Genomic DNA, 17,579 nt, shown 5'->3' with positions numbered 1-17,579 from the left:
ACCCCAGTTGTTGTTTTCTTGATATTTTTGGTTTATTATTATTTTAGGCTTAAGGTTATGTGTTCCAGTTCTGAATCTGAAAAGAATGATCCGATACGAACATTCTGTTTTACTTAAAGTAAGTCAGTCGGTTTCTGTCCACTTATCCTGGTGAAGGTCATAGTTATTCTACTGCAGCTATAAAGCGTAAATAAATCAAAATGATTTACATAAGACTCTTTATGTACACACAGCTGAGCACATTTAATTTTGGATTGTCAAGCAATGCTCATTGCAAGTGCTACTCTAGGAGAATGTGAGAGCAATACAGACAGTACAGAAATTGCTGGAGCTGTTTATTTGGATGCTGTGGAAGCTGTTTTTGTCTTTTATGACTGCTAGCTTATTGAATCCCTGACCTGTTCTGGATGGACAATGCATTGCCTCAAATATATCCTGTCCTGTAATTCACAAAAATACCGTTATATTGGCAGCTGTACAAAGAATTTGTGATCCATTTTTTGGACTTCTTTTGGAAACAAGGTAACAAATGGCAGATTTGCACCCAGCTGATCTACTGAAACTTTTGGCCATGCCACGCCCACACCATCCACACGACACAGAACACCTGGGGGGCGCAGCAAAGGGAGAGGCATAAAAGGCTACAGAAGAGCAGTAGCAACTGTGGAACCTCGTTCAGCTAATCTACTCACTACTGTGCTCTATTGCTTACCTTCCCTGTTCTCCTGTCCTCGTCCCTGTTCCTTCGCCTCACTCCTGACCTCCCCCTCTTTGCTTAGTGTGTTTTGACCATTGCCTGTACTTTGACGATGACTTTGGATTATCCTGATAACCACATTCGCACATCGACGACCTTGCCTGTCTTGAGACCACGATTCTTGGATTCCCCTCAATAAAATCCGGTGCTCTGCAATTGTGTCCGACCCTCTACTTCTGGCTGGGAACATGGCAGGCCAAATGCTTATGCCATTGATTATCAACAATGGCTCAAAAAGGTAAAAAGGAATGGGGAATAAAAAGTACGCTGGCTTCCTGGAATAAGCTACTTTACAACATTCACTTTAATTAGAAAAGTCCACTTTAATATTTTATGGATTTTAATGAGATCAGTGAGTATCATAGCAGTTAGAGCCATTGCCTTGAGTTCAAAACCCTGCTCCTGGCTCGGTACTGCTGTGCCAGGTTCTTACCTTTAATTTTTTTAAATATTAACCAGCTATATAAAGGATCAGCATCCAAGTAACATTGGCACATAACAGTTTCTTACACTCCAGCAAAATTGCTGTGTTCCTCTACCTCTGTAGGCCCTTGGTTCATGCTCCACTGTGATGGAATGAGCGCCATCTCTCCCTCAGAACTGCTGAATCCCTCCTAGCGATCAAGAAGATTCTCAAGTTTATCTTTTTTAGTCTCTTGTCTCTCTTGATCAATCACTTGAGTAATGTGTGCAAGCAAAAAACTGTGGAATCACAGATACTGGGCTTTGATAGTCACGTTTTTTTCTAAAGCTCTTTGTTGTGGAATACACGGTGAGCTGTATGTCACTTTAAAAGAAAGCATTTGCTAAACTAATAATAATAATTTTCAGGATCTCTGAGTACACATCCAACATTAGGCCACCTTGGACAAAGGCATCAGTGAAATAATAGATTAAAATACATTTGAAGAAAGCCATCTGCTAAAAGAATAGATGTAATAAAGTAAATATGATTCTGTTTAGCATGCTAATTTGGAGCATAGCGTTGAATACAATGTAATGCGTAGCACGAAATTATTTGGGCAACAGCTAAATAGTGGTTAATAAATGAAGACTACTATTGTTTCTCATTTAATTAAAATGCATTCTCATACATGTTAAGGTGGAAGACTAGATTTAGTTTAAGAGACTGAACTTAATTTTTTCTGTATTTGTCAGAAAGTCCAATTCTGCTTGAATCCTATATGATTTTGCTCTGGAAAATCTATAATAGTTATTTCAACAAAAATTTGGTAGCATAATTATGTTTTTCCATTTTCTAACTGGTCGCTTAATGTCAGTATTGACTCAATGACACAACAACTATAACAATTTTCTAATACTAAACAGTCATGACATTATCTTTTCTGTTTTTCTTTGTGTTGTTTAATTGCATGATTGAGGTCATGAACTTTAGGTGAAAGTGTGAGAGGTACAAAATAACGTTATGTTACTAACTTGTCCACAGTGGTTGTGCCACTTCCTAAAGGCTGCTTGCAGACTGCATGCCTGCTTGAGGAAGGAGAGCAGTATTGTTTAGTTTGTTTAAAAAATACTAAAAATTATTTTAAAGCACAATTGTATGTCCATAATTCTTCTTCATCTTTGGTTATTAGAGGCAGGAGAGTTTTAATTATTGCCTTGGCAATGAAAAATGGACCAATAGCAATGAAAAGAGAATAAGAAACAAGACAATAAACCAGATTTTGAATTCAAGAATTCAGTAGATCACTTGTGCAACTGTCTGTCTGTTGGTTTATGATTTCTGGCAAGTTGATGACCTTCAATGGATTCTTTTAAAAAACACAGTTATACATTTTATTGGATGGGTCCATGCCTGAGGCTTGAAGCTTGACCATTTTTTCCCTCTGTGTTGGCCAAACTGTTTTTGTAGTTCACCCACCTTATAATTACATTTGTCTGTCATTTTCTGCCCTTTGGAACTTAGATATCTTTAATATTTTTGCAAAAAAATTGAGAACGATAAACATATCCTTTTTCAGCATTCCAGCCTGTTTAATACAAGTTCATGTAAGTCATAATATAGCCTTTCCCTTCTGTTCCTTGTCAGTGACTAATAAAACAGAACCAAATGCTACTTGGAACCATTGTTTCAATTTGTAATGCCTCTTGAAATTCTTTACTAACCTGCATTGTTATGTGCTTTTGATTTTAGCTCTCTTGCATATTGATTTTTGTTGTGTTTGACCAAGGTCATTCTAGACTGTGTTCTATATGAGTCTCATGTTTTCACTATGGTTGCCTACTGACTTAGACTTTATATTAAAGTAGTTTTTAACAAACTGTGTGATTTTTCTTACTAACTCGATGAAACCTTCAGGTTGGACATAGTCATTGTGGATTTAAAGTATTTCACTAAGTCCTTCATGAACAACTATGTTCTACCATTTCATAGTGCTCATTTCATGTGCCGGTGCATTTTACTATTAGAGAGCATGCAATCAAACAAGCGACACATGATTAGTCAGTGTATGTAACAGTGTTCGCGGCTCCTCATTTCCAATCCTGAAGGGACTGCAGTCCAAGGAGTTCTTCAGCTGTCACTTGAGTCACATGAAATCACTTGAGTCATCTTGCGCAAAGCAAGATGAGGAGTTAATGTAGTTACGAAGGTAACAAAACGATTAGTTTGAAACCAGTAGATTCATAGCACAGGAACACCAGACACTGAGGCCCTCCAGGGCCGCAGCTCAGGAGTCCTGATCTCTGGTAGAAAGTGAAAAACACGTGAACCATTACATAATACCGACCCTTTGTTGCTGGGTGGCTTTAGTAGCTAGACCTCTGATTTGCTGCAGGGAACTGACCAATGGAAGTGATGAGGAAGTGTACAAGGGAGGAGCCGTACGTCGTTGGTGTATCTGGTCTCGTAACCATGTGTTCATTCTTTTTTTCCATTAGTTTTGTACTCGTCCATAAACGAAGAACATACATTTGACTTTATGATTCTGACCATAGGGTTATGGCGTAAACTATACACCGGGGTATATTTGCCATGATTCTTTTTAAATTTTTTGAAATAGTTGTGTTGAATATTTGTATTTACTACAAGTTTGCACTCTACTCAGATTACTAACTGGATTATGAAGGGCTAATGGATTTTTTTTTCTGCTAGAATGTATTGAAATATCTGCCACTACGAAAAAAAGAAGGTTCTGGAAAGAGCATAGAGAACATTAAAAGTATTATACCACCCCCTGGTGTTGGATTATAACTACTGCATGCTGCAGTAATCTTTTTGCCCATTTTAAAATTTATTTTGCCTCTCCATCTTTGATGGGTGAGGCAAAAACCAATGTAATTTATCTGTCGTCTACTCAAGATTCCAGTTTTCTGGTAAGAAGCACTGTCAGATGGCTTGAATAACCTACTTTTGTTTTTTATCCAGGTAAAAAAAATGGATGTGGCAGTTGCAGAGGAGCCTCAAAAGAAAGTATTTCGAGCTAGGAAAACCATGAAAATGAGTGACCGTCAGCAACTGGAATTCCTCCATAATTCCCTCCCCTCTTCCTTTTCTACCACCAACACCTCTTCCGTACTCCTACCTCCTTTGGTGAATGGGAACCATTCAGAGGAAGACCTCACGGACACTGAGAAAGAGGGGCAAAGTCGCTCCAGTAATGACAAAAAGGACGGACATCACACCTCCCCTGTGTCTCCCTCGCCATCACCCCTTGCACTCTCCCTGTCTTTGTCCCCATCACCACCTTCTCAAAACTCTGAGATAAGGACCTGCACTCCACCCACTTCGTCTCAACACATCTCCCCCACGTCAGCTGTTGGGGAGAATGAGGATGTGGGCCGGGGGTCCCCTGTGACTAATGAAAAGGGGGAAGAAACTGAAGTGAAGATGGAAAAAGGAGAGATGAAAAAGAACGGAGAACAGACCGGTTTGCTTGTTGGAGATAAAGAGGTTTGTGCAATTTGTAAGAGAAAGTAGTTTAAAAGTAGGGTTGGATGGTTATAATAGAGAAAGACACCTAGAAATTATAAGGAACAAATATTGGTTTTTTCTCATTTCTTATGTGTTATGTTCCATTTCTTACCTCTTCAATACTACTTATTGCAGGATGGCCACCTCAAGTCTGACTGGCCTTCATCACTTCAGGGACTTCCTCTAGGCTTCACAACTTCTCTGAATTCGCAGGATAAAGAGACAACAAAGGACAGTAAGATGATATCTGAAGAGGCCATGGATACAGCCCCTGCTGCCATGGTGGCAGATTACCTGACAGATGACAAAAGGACTGGTCCAGCTTTGAATACAACCATCCCCTCCTCTCCTTCCCTCTCCCCATCCCATGCACCAGAGTCTGACCAGGAGGTAAAAGAAGGCTTTCTGGTACTCAGTGAAGAGGATGAGAATCAGGCTGATGGGGATGAGGAGAAAGAGAAAGATGCATCAGTAGAAGAGCAAAATGGGGAGACAATGGAGCGAGAGGCAGAGACAAGATATGAGGAGCCAGTGGAGGCTTCAGCTGCATTTTCTTCTTCATCTCCTCCATCTACGTCCCCTTTTCCATTGCTCACATCCTCAGGTGAGCAAATATATGATTGAGCACCAAGTGGTGGAAAGCTCAGTCCAGTAGTGGGATGTTTTGTGTTGAGTGGCAAACAGAGTGAATGGTGATGGATTAGTCTCTGGGCAGTTATTAAGGTAATATATATATAAAATTATTATTAATACAGACTTTGATAAATCAACAGTGAGTGTGTATTTTTTTCACCTCCTTCTAACGAGCAGGAGAGGAGTCTACTAATGTCCCACAAGGAGTGAAACGTTCTCTGTCAAAAGACACGGCAACAAATGGACAGCAGGTAGCTGAAGAAAGAGGGGGAAAGAGGCAGAAGGTACAAGGCGAGGAGCTGGAGGCCCAGCTGGAGCTGAAAATCAGTGCAAACACAGCCCATCGACACAAACTTGAAAAGGTAGACACTCTGAAGCCTTATTTAATTTTTACTTGCCTTGTAAAAACATTTAATTCTTCTGAGCAGTTGTATCTGCATGTTAGAAGTAAAAAGTCAATAAATTATCATCCAGGAGCTGACCACTTTCTGTTTCTCTCTGTTTCTCTCTCTACAGGTGGTACAACGGCTGGTGGAGGAGCAGTTACGGGTCCTGCAACTAAGCGTCTTCGACAGGACTCTGCAGGAATTACGGGAGAGGGTGGAGAAGTTGGATTGTGCCACCAAGCACCAGCATATGCTCAACACACTGCAGGTGGGTATGAACATAACAAGCCTCATGTGAGAGAAGAAGCGATTGATGAAACACAAAAGCTTGTGGCCCTAATACATTCCTGATGTTAGGTACCTGTTTATCAAAACTGCTACGTCCCATCTCAGGAGCAATGAGATGATTGGATAAATCATCAGATTCATGTTGTATTGTTAACATAGCCCTTCATAGTCTACAGCCGTGACATATTCATCATCTTTTATGCAGTTTGCGGGTATCTTTTATTCAGGCAAAGATCACGCGATTGGCCAAGAAATTTGGAGCTGCCAACCAGGCCAAGGAGAACGTTAGGAGACCATTAGAGGTAAGCTTCAAGATAAAACTGAGCAGTTTTGGTCTCATCTCTGTGAAACCTGCTGTAGATCTCTGTCGAAATCAACATTTTACCAGGCAAGACTGTTCCATTTTGTTAATTTATTTTCAGTTCATTTTATTTTATGTAGCACTCTTCCCAACAGTTTTCTTCCAGTGCTTTGTGTATGATGTAACAATAGTTTAATCAACTGACCAAAGTAAACAAAATCAGTGGTGGCTACACAAACAATATTATGGAGGTAAACAAATGAAAGAGTAAATGTAGGCAAAGCCAGGTCAGCAGAGGAAAGAAAACAAAAAACTTTAGAGATCAAATATCTGTAGAGGTTCATGATTAACCAGCTGCCTAAAATCCAGGTAGGCAACCTTTCACATCATAATAAAAATGTGTGAATGATCTTGTCCATTGAATGTCCAGCTTCATCAGTTTAGCAGGTGATCTTTACCAAGTCAGGCAGTGCCAGTGGTATAATAGCCGTATCGGCTCAGGCTAATCCTGAAAATTTACACATAGTAGTGTGACAGGAAAATGTGAAAAAAAACTATTACAGACATGTGTCGCTTAACAACGGAGATATGTTCTGAGAAATGTGTTGATAGGCGATTTTGTCATTGTGTGAACATCATGGAGTGTACTTATACAAACCTAGATGGTATGGCCTCGGTGCAGTCAAGAGGAGCGGAAAACACAAGATGATGCTGCTGCTGGCGTAACACAGCATTCTGTTTTACAGTAAACTTTTTATAAGTAGAAAGAGTACACTCTAAAATGACAATAAAAAGTACAGTACAGTAAATACATAAACCAGTAACATAAGTGTTTATTATCATTATCAAGTATTATGTACTGTACATAATTGTATGTGCTATACTTTTATATGACTGGCAGCGCAGAAGGTTTGTTTACACCAGCACCACCACAAACACATAACATGTTGCACTACAACGTTATGATCACCACGAAGTACCTAGTTCATAAGAATTTTTCAGCTGCATTATAATCTTATGGGACCACCATCGTATATGCAGTCAGTAAACTCTGTAATAGTTCAGGAGCCATGTTATTGAATGTATTGCTGACAAATGACCTTATCTGTAGGTATTAACAAATAAGAAAGTTAGCGGTACAGAGTAGAGACCCACAGACTAAGGTGCCAGAGAACTGTCGATCAGAGGCTTCATGGATGATTGGATGGACTTCGTGGATGCATTGACACTGAAAACATCATCTGTCCCTGGATGTAGGCGTTTTTGAAACCTGGGAAGGCTCATAGCATGGGCGGAGTTTCAAGCCATCAAAGTACAGATCTCTGGTACTGAGCAAGAGAAAGCCTAATGATGAGTTTTACTTTATCATAGGAAGTCCACTGGTTTCGTTGATCTTTTAGAGGTCAGAGAGAAGCTTAGGTAACTTGTTTAACAGCGGCTTGAGGAATACAGTTGCTGTCCAGGGAACTTATCAGGAGTTTGAGGGGTGACTAACAGCAGAGGATAAGTCAAGACATCCAGGTAAGTTTATAGCATGGGTATATCAGTTCAGCATCCTGCCATGAATTTTCTGGCCCCTTCTGGTTTATCATGGGTTGTGGTATCTGAGAGAAAGACTCATCCTTACCTTAACATGTACAATATGTACCTTAATGCTTGAGCAGCATTTCCTTCTATGGGCAGAGTAATTATTTGAAACTGCACAGCTGCATCTTGAAGTGCTGGTCGGGACAGTTTTTTATCATGGTGTTGTGACAAGGTCCAACAGAAGGAGAAGTTCATACTCATACTCAGAAGGAGAGGGGGACAACAACATACAAGGAACGACTGACTAGTATGGTATGGATACCAAACCAAGGCTTGTGGGTGAAGCTGGAGCAACCAATGAGCTGTAAGGCCTTTATGATGGAGCTTCTGAAAAAAGAGCTTCAGCATATCAAGTTCTTTATTGGGGCAGGTCTACCAATTCCATTAAGTCCATTCTAAGAGAGGGAAATTAGGACACATTCTCAGCAGGTGTGCAAGAGGGCTAGACAAAGGTTGCTGTGTCAGCACAACTAGGTGCTCATGGCTGTGATAGTCTATCATTATGGAAATGGAACACAGCAAGAGCCACATGCCGGTAAAACAGGCCATAGTATTTGTCACAGCATCCAAATCTAGCTCATTGCTCCTGGAACAGTATGAGACTGCCAGTTAACGGTTGACATAGCAAGGCAATGTAGGTTTCCATTCATCATAATAGAGTCAGCACTGTCCTGCTGCCAGAAACTTCTGAGCAAGTAACCTTCTTGGCGCTAACAGTTCCTCAGAGCAATGGATGGAACAGGTCAATTAGAGAAAAATGGTAACATGAGTAACAGGTGAAGCAGCTCTGCTCAGAAGGCTGGAAAACAGGGTTTGTCTCCAATGATTTGGCTGCGAGGATTTGCAGGAATGCCACCCTCAAAAAGACAGTGAAAAAGGCATCTAAATGGCTACAGAGGAGAGCAGTGAGTCGTTGGTAAAGAGTGAGATTAGGGGAAAACAGCCCCGCTCATTAAAGCTAATAGCAAGACCACAAGCGCAAAAATACCAGCTCTGTACAATAGTGTTATGGAGAAACACATCTCTGAATGCATAACACTGAAGTGGATGGACTACAGCAGCACAAGACCATGCTGGGTTATCTCCTGTGAGCTCAGAATAACAAGATATGGTTCCAGTGGATATGGACAAACTGGATGATTGAAGATTAGAAAAGTCTTGCAACATACTGTAGTTTCAACATATTGATGGAAAGGTCAGAAATTGGTGTAAAAAGAATGAGTCCATGGTCCCATCATGCATGTTGTCAATGGTACAGACTGGTGGTGATGGTGTAATGGTGTGGGGAATGTTATCTTGCTTCTCATTAGGCTTTTTAGTATCAACTGAGCATTGATATTCTGGAAGAAATTCAACAAAGCTCAAAGAAAGGATCCAAGGTAGGAGAGAGTATCTTACTTTATTTCACCCCAGCTGGAGGGAAAGTGCCCTGTCCTATGTCAGAGTCTAGGGAGTCTCCAAGCATCCAATACACACATATTATACACACATCACACACATTTTCAGAACCGCTTGTCCCATACGGGGTCACGGAGCCTACCCAGTAACACAGGGTGTAAGGCCAGAGGGGGAGGGGACACACCCAGGACAGGACGCCAGTCCATCGCAAGGCACCCCAAGCGGGACTCGAACCCCAGACCCACCGGAGAGCAGGACTGTGGTCCAACCCACTGTGCCACCGCACCCCTTAATCACATATTATATAGTTCTTAAAATGCATGCTACATACATAGTAACATTTCTCATTGGCTTTCGTTCTGCATAATCAACGCGTGCTCAGCTCGTATTTACTTCTAATTTGTTACTCGGTTATCTACGACGTTTCCTATAGGCTAAGTAAGGTATACGCAGCTTATCTCTGAACCTGTCAGCATAATTTATTTTCTTCTTTTTTCAGTACCAGCGTCTGGTTGTCTGGTCAGTGTCTATTTTCCCCATAGAGTTGAGGGTGCAATTTTGGTACATTCCTGCTTCTCACAAAATGGGCTTTCTGCAGCAGTTAAAAAACACATCAGTTGTATATTTAATACATACCATCATTTCTGCTCAATTTTCTTATTTTCCTCTCACAATATTTCATTTAATTAATTGATATTTTAAGATAGATAATATATTATGTCTCAAAGCATATATTTTGTCAGGTTGGTTCTACAAATATGACAGTTTCTTTACTTTAATCCAGTGGCCTGCACAGCCTCAATCTCTCAAGCCAAAAGAGGATCTTCGGGATAAAGTGCAATGTGATATTAGTAGAATGAATTTCTTGCCAAAAAATCTTCAGAAGCTGTGTGAGACTGTTAAGCCATTGTGGACTAAGGACCCATTTGAATGCAGACTAAGAACCCATGGAATGTGTTCAACACCTTGACAAATTCTTTTCTGGAGGAATACCCCAAGGGGATAAAGGGTCGCACGCAGTACTAGTTATCCTAGTTATCCTACTAGTACCTAACCTAGTATCCTAGTTATCCTACTAGTACCTAATAATGTGGCCATTGAGTACATATACAAGGGGTCTCACAGGCACACAGTATTGGTGCTTGACACCGTATTGTTATTTTTTGGTAGATTTGAGATATTTCTGCATTGTTGTAAACTTGTTCAAATTACATTTGTCTTTGTTGTGGCATTTGCTTGCCATGGGCTTCATTATTATGTTGAGCATATCCTGCAGCCTAGTGCATGATGACAAACTTTGTTCCCCCTGGCCTTTTAAAAACCACTGCTTGTCTAATGGTTAAAAGTTCGGTGAGATATTGCAGGAGTCCATATTCACTGCCACACTGCTTCCTGGGACAAGAAGGACATTCTTGCAGGTGGTATATAGGAGACTACATGAAACAGAGAAATCAGAAAATGATATATAAAAGTAATGGTGAAGATTCCAAAATTAATTGTCATTAAGGTTTTTTTGACTATGGTTTAGGTGCTTATGTTCATGAACTATTCTTAAAAGGTACTTTATTGATCATTTATATTAGGTAAAGTATTCAAGAATTGAATGAATTCTGTTTTGTAAAGGCATTTAATGTAACAACTATCAGTTTTATTTTTGAAAGTGAATGTGTGATACTGAGTGAAATTTTTGAATTTTTGCAAAAGAAGGAAGATTGAGCCAACTGCTTTCTTTAAGGAGGGAAGATCTGTTATTTTGGGGCATGAACTGAAATAGAGGCTTAGCCTGCTATCTGCTGTCCCAGTGTCCATGCTCCTGCTATAATGCCTCTTGAAAATTATTACCTCTCTTCTGCTATCCCCTCAATCCCTCTTGCTGTAACACATTTTGTCAAAGTGTCTCTGAAAAAACATAAAAATAAGTCTGTAAGAACATGTATTTTTTTATATATTCTTACTCAAAATGACAAAAAATGCTATGTGCAGTGGAAATGGGAGCGGTAGCATTTGTATAATGCAGCACTGCTGCTGTGGATGTAAATAGTTGTTGGGCAGCCATTGTGGGGAGTTGTGGGGGGATTAATGAGTCTTGTGTTCTGTTCGAGTGTTTCTGGACAAGCATGTGTGCACTGTGAGTGCTGCTGTCTAACGATGTGGAGGTGCAATAAAGCATGTGTTCCGATGCTTCTGTCTCCTAAGCTATTGGTCCAGGCAGGTTGTTCCAGTATTATACTTAAATGTTTGTGTTTTATATTGTTTTCTAAAGATCTCAGGGAGTACCACCAAGTATAATTTTGTTGTATTGCACAGCAGTAAAAGGACAAAGTCTTCAATTCAATTCAATAGTATACTGTTGTACTTTATTATTATGATTATTTTTATTTGTTGTTATTTCAAGTTTTTGTATCATTTTCAGAGTTAGGTGTTTTACAGCATTTTAGAAGCATCTGTCAAAGTTAGTTGAGATTTCTGGGATGAGGTGGGAATCGATTATTGTTTTACCCATAAGGAATAATGGGAAATGAGCTTTATTTTCCAAGCTGTTTTTAGAAATGGGGTAAGGGTTTATAGCAGGGCAAATCTTTACTGAAAAGAGTTTAATGCAGTGTTTCTCTTGAACTCTGTTTCATTAAAAACAGGCAACATGTACCAGGAGACAGAAACTGTTTAACATCTTGTCGGGGGCATGACTGAGGTTTTCATCAAGTTATCATTTATCGAAAGTCTTGTCTGTCATTAGTATCTAGGTCACATAAGTTGGTTCAGGTTATCTGTCATTGTTTAGTCAGCCTGATCAGAAATAATCGTGGCTGCCAGTCGTGCAGGACATGCTGACCAAGTGGTAAATAATTATATATTAGTCATCGTTATTTTCAATAAAACAATAATATAAATTCATAAAAATAAATGACTACTGTCTTAATATGTTGATGAAGAAAAAAATGCTCTAATGGTGTTCTTCAGCAACATTTGAAATGTATGTATCCCCCGAGATACATTTTGCTATATTAGGGGTAGAAAGTTGGTCAATGTGTCGTATTCAAAATTTAGTTTCAAACAGGAAGACATCTTAATATTCACTGCAAAACAGATTATCATGCACAGATATGTACATTGTGACAGTATAACCATAAATTTTCCTGCAGGGCATCACAGTTAGCTCATTTTATGGCAAAAGAAAGACCAGTAGCGGAATGAGAGAGGATGAGCGTGATAGAGGAGATCCCTGCAAGCTCTTCAGACTCAGACTCCAGTGATGAAGATGAGGAAATCATTTTCAGGCAACACGGAAAGAGGGAGTTGGCAAGTGAGGATAGTTCTACTGAGGAAGGAGAGGAGGAGGAGGAGGAGGAGATGTCCAAAAGTCCCAAAAGTGAAGGGATTTAGGTGACAGTGCTTTTATTGAGGGACACTTACATGTGCAATTTTGAAGAAACCTCTTAAAGGTGCAATTCATATTAATTTTAGTGTAGAACATCTAACCATTGACTAGTAATATCAATAGAATATAAAGGCCTAACATATTGATGTAATGTGACAAACGCAAACCTACTGTATAGTCGTGATATTTACTGAAGGTAGCAAGCTAACCAGCTAACTTCAGTCCGTACTTGCTTGTAATACTGCTTTTCACTATAGTGTTCAGTCTGCCCACAAAACAAAAGACCTTGCATTTCCTTTTTTCTTGCAATGGTGGTGTATAAACCAATATGTTTCCCCCTATTGGTGTGGAGTATGACAGCTACCTAAAACTATGGATTGCTCCTTTAAAGATTAATCATATATACACACAGCATAGCACGTACAGGTATACAGGTATTTTGGATTGATAAAACTAATTATAATTGTGTGTAGTTCAACATAAGGGACAGATTAGTATCTGGGGTACAAATATTGACAAAGTACGAATTTAACCCATTTCATAACTTTGTGTGTGTACTACCTGAAAAAACCTGTGTTTTTTACAGCTGGCGAAAGAAAAGGTTTGAGCACCATTCAAAAGCAGCTGTCAGTGAATTCAGAGCACCCAATGAGCTGTGTTCTCCTTGTAGCTACTTTGTCCGATTTCTTGATGATGATCTGTTCCACCTTATTGCTGAACAGTCAAATCTCTACAGCTGTCAACTAATTGGAGCCAGCATTAACACCACTGTGGATGAGCTCAAGTCATTTGTTGGTATTACGCTAATCATGGGGGTGGTGAGAATGCCATCTATGGATTATTATTAGGCAGAAGGCACACGTTATCCAAAATAGCCGATGTGATGCTGATAAAAATTTTAAATGCCTCTCAAGATTCATCCACTTTCAAGATAATGAGACATCAGACCTTACTCAGGATCGGCTCTGCAAAGTCACACCAGTGCTGGAGCACAAAGGGATGAGTGTCTGGAAATTGATAGCAAGAACCAGTTTTCAATAGACGAGATGATGGTCCTTTATAAGGGAACAAAGGCAGGGTCTCTCCGACAATAACTTCCAAGCAAACCTCACCATTGGGTTATCAAGATCTTTGGTCAAGCAGTTGTTTCTGGGATAGTGTATAATTTCCTGACATACACTGGAAAGAGCACATTTGGCACAGCAAATGGTCCTGTCAAAGAACTTAGGCTTGGAGCCAATGTTGTTTTTCAACTCTGCAAGACCATCAGGAACCCATCAGAGTATTTTGTCTACTTTGACAGCATTTTCACATCTCTACCACTCTAGCTAGCTCCTGTGCTGCTGTAAGCCTTCTTAAAGAAGTCAGGCATTTCTCCAGAGAGGAGAGAAGAAAAGTTGGTGTTTCTTGTCCAAACATTGTGTCACAATACAATGTCCACATGTGAGGAGATGACCTTGTTGACGTGATGGTGGCCTTGTACTGCAAAATCCCACTGCTGGTACATGTGCATCTTTTGACAAATGGTCGATATAGTCATCAACAATAGATGGCTGCTGTATTACCGAGATACCGAAAGCCTTGGTGTGCAAAAGCAGAAAAACCTCAAGACATCAGGATGGAGGTTGCAGATGCGCTTATCCATGATGGAAAGAAGCAGGGAAGGCCCTACAAGGGAAGGGAGGAAGATGTGCCAACTAGATGCATAAAAGAGACCAACAACCCCAAGAAGCCCAAGATGTCTGCTACGATCAAATGGATCACTTCCCAGTTTTTACTGACAAGGGAAGGTGCAAGTTCTGCCCAGTTGGACAGACAACCATCTCCTGTCAGAAATGTGGTGCTCGTTTGTGTATCGTCACTAGGAAAATTCCATGCAACTGCTTCCAGAAATTCCACAAAAAATGAATAGAGAGAGGGAGTGAAAGACATTGTGATTATTCATTTGTACGTGCCTTGTCCTTTTTGAATCAGCTGAAAAACAAAGTTGCAATGTACTTTTGTTATTTTTATGTGGTTGCTATTCACTTGGTAGAACTGTATTGGAAGAACTGAAGGTTGTGGTAGGCCTATACTTTAATAGAAATAATAAAGTCAGTTTAAAAACTAGCATGTGTGATGTAAGTTACCAGGGAAAACAAGAATGTATCACTTCTCTTCATCAAATAAAACATTAAAATGTTTACCATTTTAACTCTGTTTACCTCTTAATAGTAATGCAATGTATCCTGGGAGATACAACTCATAAAATCCAAAATATAAAAATTATTTAAAAAAAATATATATGGAAATGTTTTACTTAGGTACAAATGAGAAGTAGTAAAATTTAATTATTTTTTACAACTCATTTTCCACTCCTGCCTGTTTAAGGGTTAAACATATATTTGCTTAATTTTTAGGTATCATCTGCTGCTGTCACTACTTCAGTTTCCTCTGTAAGCAGCACTCCAACATCACGGTAAGGGATTGATTCAATCCTTGTCTTTTTCTTAACCCATGAACTTATTTTTCTTTCTCTTTACTGATTAAGTGCTGAATCTGAATTGTATTCAGACAAAGCTTGTTGTGTTGCATTATACTCCTGCAGGCTGCAGAATGTTATTAGAACGCATTCTGACACAAGCTGTTTTTAGTTTAAAATGAAGGCTACACTGACTTACTGGATGAGACTGTATTTCGCCATGTTCTCAGCATCACACACCATTTTGGTTTTAGTTATGTATCCATACATCCATTTTCTCTTTTCAATCTTGAGAGGCAACAGTTCCTCCAAATGCTGAACTTTACACCCTGTCAAGAAATGTGACCCCCTACCACCCTGTCGAGGAATATGATTTCTGCTTCTTGTGGCCATGATCTTGTTCTTTCTCAATATTTTGTGGAAGCCTCTGGAAAATTCCTCTGAAGTGAAGTCTTGGCCTGCTTAATTAGTTTTGAAGCATCCTTATTTATATTGAAATTAGTGTCAGGATGCACCTGCATTAACTCCCTGCCTGGCACTAAACGACTTCTGGCCTTTTACTGTGTATCTCTTTGTTTCTGTGCTAGAATATCACCTTATCTTTAGTATTTTTGTGTTTCTTTAATGATCTAGCGAATTTAATACTGACCTCAGCCAAGACAGGCAATGCTCTTGTTTTTACATCTTACTGCTTATTTGTGCCTGGCCTAAACTTGATTAGTGAATGAGCTCCGATCATGCAGTGGACATGTCATCCTTTATGGCATGAATACCTGTCTTCTTTTGGGGGGGACACCCAAAGCACCTTTTGACTTCCTTTCACTGGTGGTAGTCTGTGTAGCGCTTTGACTGAGCCTTGACTGAACCAATGAAATGTTTTACTTATCTGGCAAGATTTCTTGATTTCTTCCACAACGGAAAGCTCATGACTATAGGTGAGGATAGCGATGTATACCATATGTCTTTTCCAGCTGGAGAATTGAACTCAGTTTATTTCACTGAATAGCTAATATTGATTGAATTGTTTCTTTTTAATTAATGCTTCATTGCACGCATCAAAAGATGTTGAACTAGACATGTTTTTTTGTTGAACATAATTTGTTGGTTAAGGCATGTCTGTAATGATGGAATGTAAATTAACACTAATGCTAATGAATAAATGCAGTCCAGTTTCTAATAATCCTCTTGACAAAAACATCTTGACAGTTGGATTCAAGCAAGCAAATAACATCTTAGTGCAAAATGATCCATAAATCGACCATACCTTATTGTGAATGGTACATGCTTCTGGTAGTGCAGTGGTATGGAGAATCGCATATAATGCTTAGTAAAAAATTATGTTTACTTGAACACTTCATAATATTCATACACTCTTGCTGACCATGAACATGACACAAGAGGTTCCATGAACATGACAATGCATTTACCGTGATTGCCGGACTATAAGCCGCTACTTTTATCACACGCTTTGAACCCTGCGGCTTAAACAACGATGCGGTTAATCTATATATTTTTACGGGCTAACGGCCTATAGCGGGCGCTCTAGCAGGAAGCGCAAGAGCGTGACAGACAGGCAGGAGAAATAATGCGCCGAGGAAGTCGCTAGTTTGATTGACACACGTTAATTGTGTTTTGAACAGTCATTTTGCGCGTCATGCGCACACCCTTATCATGGAAAACACACGAAGAAATGCATATGATGCATCTTTTAAGTTAAAGGCAATCAATCTGGCTGTAGAAGAAGGAAACAGAGCCGCTGCACGTAAGCTTGGCATCAATGAATCGATGGTGAGATGTTGGAGACGGCAGCGTGAAGAACTGACTCAATGCAAAAAAACGACAAAAGCTTTCAGAGGTAATAAAAGCAGATGGCCTGAACTTGAAAACGTTCTTGAAGACTGGGTGAACACACAGAGAGCAGCCGGCCGAGGTGTTTCCACCGTGCAGATCCGACTGAAGGCCAAAACAATCGCCACCGAAAAGAAGATTGAAGATTTTACAGGTGGACCATCGTGGTGCCTCAGATTTATGAGACGAAAAGGCCTGTCAATCAGAGCACGGACAACTCTATGTCAGCAACTCCCTCCCGACTATGAGGAAAAAGTTACAAACTTCCGCAAATTCACTCAAACAAAGATAGCGGAGAATTCCATCGGACCAGACGAGATCATAAACATGGATGAAGTACCTTTGACATTTGACTTACCTCTCACTAGGACTGTTGACAAGAAAGCTAAATCGTCCATCATGCTGAAAACAACTGGCCATGAGAGGACGCATTTCACTTGTGTTCTGAGCTGCACAGCATCCGGACAAAAGCTTCCACCAATGGTGATTTTTAAGCGGATGACTATGCCAAATGAAGAACTCCCGAAAAACATTGTCGTGAAAGTCAACACAAAAGGGTGGATGATGGAAAGTCTAATGAAGGAATGGCTGACGGAGTCCTACGTCA

At 39.8% G+C, this 17,579-nt stretch overlaps 1 protein-coding gene across 5 annotated transcripts in view; it reads left to right on the top strand.

The window, feature by feature from the left end:
* atf7ip (activating transcription factor 7 interacting protein) overlaps positions 1-17,579 on the top strand; it is a 58,440-nt gene that overhangs the window by 15,281 nt on the left and 25,580 nt on the right. For 2 of the 5 annotated variants that reach the window (XM_018761853.1, XM_018761852.1), the window contains exons 1-7: positions 3,658-3,741; positions 4,146-4,670; positions 4,827-5,295; positions 5,502-5,686; positions 5,841-5,978; positions 6,226-6,300; positions 15,063-15,121. In XM_018761853.1, coding sequence (XP_018617369.1) covers positions 3,700-3,741; positions 4,146-4,670; positions 4,827-5,295; positions 5,502-5,686; positions 5,841-5,978; positions 6,226-6,300; positions 15,063-15,121 — 1,493 coding nt within the window. In that variant the 5' untranslated portion in view covers positions 3,658-3,699. Of the gene's footprint in view, positions 1-3,657; positions 3,742-4,145; positions 4,671-4,826; positions 5,296-5,501; positions 5,687-5,840; positions 5,979-6,225; positions 6,301-15,062; positions 15,122-17,579 lie in introns of those variants that run through there. The other 3 variants (XM_018761855.1, XM_018761854.1, XM_018761856.1) reach the window with 2 other exon arrangements.

Source organism: Scleropages formosus, chromosome 20, assembly GCF_900964775.1.
Source record: "Scleropages formosus chromosome 20, fSclFor1.1, whole genome shotgun sequence".
Taxonomy (NCBI): Eukaryota; Metazoa; Chordata; class Actinopteri; order Osteoglossiformes; family Osteoglossidae; genus Scleropages; species Scleropages formosus.
This window is presented reverse-complemented; position numbering and strand designations above follow the sequence as displayed.